Here is a 5,173-nt window from a genome sequence, read left to right as displayed (position 1 = left end):
TTTTCCTAATTCTGCATTATTGTAAATGTACAAGTTCTCCTAACAGTCCAACACCTACATAGATTAAATCGTCTCTGACACATGGTAGCTCTCATATAAGGAAAATACCGAAAATAATTAGTGCAATATACTGAACTGATCAAAATTAAATGAAGGTTGGAAAACAAGGCTGCAAGATTGTTACTAACAAATTGCAATACTTTATGTTACAAATTATGGGTACATTGTTCGTTATGGTTCTAGTCATGGAGGAACAACTGAAGCCCCTTCCTGTCAAAGGGGGAGAGAGAAACAATAGGCTGTTTTAGTAACTGTACATTTTGTATACTTTTAAGCAACTCTTAAACATTACAGAAAAGCGATACATATATGGAGACTATACTGCAGTACCCTATTGACAGTACAGCTGAAGATGGAATTTAAAATAATGAAGTTTAAATATACATAATTGTTAGTGCATTGACTACATTGTGTCACAAGCGAACGGAAGTCCCCTCCCTGCATCAAACAACAAAACCTATGTCATGGCCAGCAGTGATTAATTAGAAATCACAGACACCTGGCTTATTTCATTTTTGTTAAAGAACTCACATGTTTGAAAGAAACACTATCCATTAAGATGCATTTATTAGTTCTCAAATTCCTAAAACAAGATGGGGTTGCATTTCATTTTTTTTACCCTATTAAGAAAAAAAAAACAAAAAACAGGACTGGCTATAATTTAGATGCCATTAACGCTCTTTCCACCCACCCCCCACCTTGTATATGTGGCATAATTTATTAAAATATGGAATATTCATTTTAAATACTGATACCAGGAGAAAATGAACATTTGCCTGAATACTACGGCTAAGCATAAATAACTTTAGAGTCTCCTTCTACAAAAAGAATGTTTTTGAAAAGCCCAAATTAGTAAATTCTAAATTTTTTTCACAGGTGACTACTGTATCAGTGTGGAGAAATGGGCTGGTTAACTGCGGGTCCAGATAGTCATTTGCCTATATCCCTAGTGATAAGAAATTATTCCCCCAACCTTCCAATGAAACCAAATGTACACATAGTCCTTGTTTTTCCTTATTGCTGTAACATTAGTAAGAGGGACCCATGCATGTTATTAAAAATTAAGTTCAAAACACGTAAAATAATTCTGTATTAGAAACTTGACTCTATCATAAGTCTCTTCTTTTGGAAGTCACACTGGGCTGGTTAAATGGTCCAGTTGCATTGTTACTAACATTTAGGAAGCAGAAGACTAATCCAGCTAGTTCCAACTGGAGGTTTAATTACTACACACTGACTCCTGGTTGGTTGTGTGGGTTCAGTAAGGGCTACTCCTCTTCCTCTGGCAGAGTCTGCTCCTGCATTTCATGGTTCACTCTTTGGCAATTTTTTAGCTATTGCCATGAACATTTCATTTACATTCATTGATGTTTTAGCTGATGTCTTCATGAATAATAAACTATTGTCATCTGCATAGGGCTGTACTTCCTGGAAATCTACTGCTCTTTTATTTGCTAGGTCAGCCTTGTTTCCTGATAAAGCTATTACAATGTCAGGACATGCTTGCCTCTGAAGTTCTTCAGCCCAATTTTTCGCACTTGCAAAGGACTCCTCATTTGTGATATCGTATACAACGATGGCTGTTTGTGCTCCTCTGCAGTACATTGGTGCTAGGCTGTGGTATTGTTCGTGACCAGCTGTATCCCATATTTCAAACTATACTGTAGTGTCATCAAGACACACAGTTTGGGTTCGAAAATCAGCTGAACCTGTGAAACCACTTTAATTTATCCAAAATGTCTATTTTCTGGCTAAGAACCATCATCACTCTTAGATCTCTTCATTTTCTCTTCACTTCCATCACCAGCACTAGCAGTTGGTTTTCTTTTTGGGCCCGTATTTCACAAAGAAACAGCTTTTACCACATCGAGAGTTAACCCAATGATACTCTCTTGAAATTCATGAAATTGGCCTTTCACAAAACGAAGCACTAGGCTTGGTTTGCCAAGAGCAGACTCTCCCGGAAGTACTCGTTTGAACTGGCATATTTTATGTCCAGTATTTGGGCCGTTGGGTCTTCTTGTGCCTCGATTAGCCCTGTTCAAATTTGAAATAAGTTCCTAATTTCAGACTCTTCAATGAACTTCCAGAATTCAATGGGTCAATTTTGTTCTTTCTGGAGGTAAAGAAACCTGAGACGCGGCAAGCGGAGCCGCGGGCTGAAGCCCCAGGCGCGGCCCAGAGGACGAGAGCGAGTCTATGGCAGTGGTGGTGGGGGCCGTGGCATCTGCTCTCGGGGCCGGAGCCGCTACGCTCACTGACATTTCTACTTTCATATGCGTATTTTTTATTTTCCAAAATGAATGATAAGGTTCAGAGGGGCAGTAATTGTTATATTCTTTCTTGTTTCTCACTTAGTGAAAAATCACTAAGTTCATTTGATTTAACATTGAAACTGATCTGCCTTTTGTTTCTCCAAATGAAAGGGCAGAAGTAAACAAAGATCTAGTAGAAGCAGTTTTGGTTGGCCCTCACTCTATAGTAATTGAATATTTATTATCTTTCTGTCTTAATGGCTTATGTAGATTTGTTAGCATTTTCTCTTTAAAACTTTCTATAGATCGGCCAGATTTGGACAAATAGAAGAAGACGGGTCATTTGCATTTGATTACATGCAAATAAATGTTTGATAAATGTTAACTTTTTTTTTTTTTGAGACAGGGTCTCACTGTTGCCCAGGCTGGAGCACAGTGGCATGGTCATAGCTCACTGCGACCTCAAACTTCTGGGCTCAAGTGATTCTCCTGCCTCAGCCTCTCAAGTTGCTGGAACTACAGGGGCATGCCTCCACTCTGGCTAATTCTTTTTTAAGTAAAGACAGAGTTTCGCCATGTTGCCCAGGCTGGTCTCCAACTCCTGGGCTCAAACAGTCTTCCTGCCTTGGCCCCCCAAAGAGTTGGGATTTCAGGTGTGAGCCACTGTGCCCAGTCTGATAAATGTTGTAATAGTACAAAGAGTCTATTAATAATAGTGATTCCATTAGATTATGAGATCCTTAAAAGGAGAGGATTCTAGTTTATTTTTATATCTCTGACCCTGACAGTCAGGACAGTCTCTGTGCCAGTTATTGATTTACTGTCTCTCACTCCAAATCCACCTTTCTTTGCCTTGCTTTGTGACACCAGAGCTGAACCCTAAACATTTCTCCTTTGCAGTTGGCTTTGTCGACAGAGGGTACTAGGGGACACTGCGTGGTCAGAGCAGGAGGAAAGGGCTTCCCTCTGGCAAGTTTCCTGTGGCAGCCACATTCTCTCCAAAGAGATGGGAAGCAGCTTTGGTTGAAGGAGAAGGAGCTCTTGTGAGTATTACTTAGTTTCTTCCCTGTTTATGTAATCTCAGCCTGGGGGTAGTAGCTGCTTTCTGCATTTGTTATTTCTGGGATTCCTAGAGTCCTCTTTTATGCCTTTTAGTAGTGAACTATGTTTTATTAGTAAATAATTTTTAAATGTTAAGTTACTGGTATGGTTTCTATCTTCTAACTAGACCCTGACTAATACATTGCCTTATACTAAGTAAGCATTTAATAAATGTTCGTTGAATGATGAAGGCAGGATGACAATGTTACTTAGATGACAGTTTATAGTTCTGAGAATTTTAAGGCATCCTACATTTTAGAAAATATTTTCTATAAGCCTTGGAGACATTTATCTCCAATTCCTCTCTGTTTGAAAATTAAAATTTTATAGCTGTAATATACAGCTGACATATACATATTTATATATACATATATGATATACGGCTCATGTGTACATATATGTTTCATTAGTTATAGCATATTAAATACCATAGGATGGGAATTTTTTCCAGAAAACTATAAATCGGAATGTTTTGTTCTATAGGGGCTGATTTCCCACCTGCCTCAAGAATCCCACCTTGAAAAATAAGAGGTTGGTGGTATGGTGGAGAGAATAAGGCCACTCTTAATGACCGCCCCCATATTCTTAACCTAGTGTTTATTAAGAGGTTGACCCTTACCATTTTCCAGTCCTGGGCTTGGTTGTCTCCAGGAGAATAGACATCAACTTTGCATACTCCATTTTGGCTTTGTAACCAGTCAACCTTATCTGCCATCTGGAAGTAGCAAAAAAAAAATGAGAAAGGGTCGTCAGAAGGGCAGATTTTATGAAAGTAAGAAGAAATGTGGTGAAGGGCTAAGGTGTGGGAAATACGAACAATGCCTTCAGTAGAAACCTTCCCCAACAGCCACTTCAGACCCACTCCACTCTGAATATCTTCATCCTCAGCTCTCAATGGAAGGAAGATTCCTTAAACATATTTGTACCTCTAAGGAAGAAGCTAGCGCCTGGTATCTGCTACAGGTGCCTAACACATCTTTGTTAAATGAATTAACCTAGGCAGACATGTCCTGCCCTTTTATGTCCTTGCTTGACGACCCTCCCCCTGCACCCATTGGATTTTCAGTACACACTCAAAACTCAAGGTGACCAAAATAGAATTCATTTACTGCTCCCTTGTCTGTTCTTGCCCCACCAATTTAGCTTTTAAGTAATTGTTTTATTTTTAACTAATTTTTTTATTATACTTTAAGTTCTAGGGTACATGTGCACAACGTGCAGGTTTGTTACCTCTGTATACATGTGCCATTTTGGTTTGCTACACCCATTAACTTGTCATTTACATTAGGTATATCTCCTAATGTTATCCCTCCCCCCTACCTCCACCCCATGACAGGCCCCAGTGTGTGATGTTCCCTTTCTTGTGTCCAAGTGTTCTCATTGTTCAATTCCCACCTATAAGTGAGAATATGCAGTGTTTGGTTTTTTATCCTTATGATAGTTTGCTGAGAATGATGGTTTCCAGCTTCATCCATGTCCCTACAAAGGACATGAACTCATCCTTATAGTATTCCATGGTGTAAATGTGCCACATTTTCTTAATCCAGTCTATCATTGATGGACATTTGGGCTGGTTCCAAGTTTTTGCTACTGTGAATAGTGCCACAATAAACATACATGTGCATGTGTCTTTATAGCAGCATGATTTATAATCCTTTGGGTATATAGCCAGTAATGGGATGGCTGGGTCAAATGGTATTTCTAGTTCTAGATCCTTGAGGAATCGCCACAAGTCTTCCACAGTGGTTGAACTAGTT

At 39.1% G+C, this 5,173-nt stretch overlaps 1 protein-coding gene and 1 pseudogene across 1 annotated transcript in view; both read right to left on the bottom strand.

Annotated features, from left to right (window-relative positions):
* Positions 1–5,173, bottom strand: part of AKAP3 (A kinase (PRKA) anchor protein 3) — a 43,530-nt gene that overhangs the window by 29,098 nt on the left and 9,259 nt on the right. Inside the window, exon 3 of the mRNA XM_011996276.1 lies at positions 4,036–4,131. Coding sequence (XP_011851666.1) covers positions 4,036–4,131 — 96 coding nt within the window. The remainder of the gene's footprint in view (positions 1–4,035; positions 4,132–5,173) is intronic.
* On the bottom strand, positions 1,231–2,324 carry LOC105551135 (annotated as a pseudogene).

This window comes from Mandrillus leucophaeus, unplaced genomic scaffold (genome assembly GCF_000951045.1).
Source record: "Mandrillus leucophaeus isolate KB7577 unplaced genomic scaffold, Mleu.le_1.0 Scaffold508, whole genome shotgun sequence".
NCBI classification, from domain to species: domain Eukaryota; kingdom Metazoa; phylum Chordata; class Mammalia; order Primates; family Cercopithecidae; genus Mandrillus; species Mandrillus leucophaeus.
The sequence above is the reverse complement of the archived record's forward strand: the minus strand, read 5'-3'. Positions and strand labels throughout refer to the sequence as shown.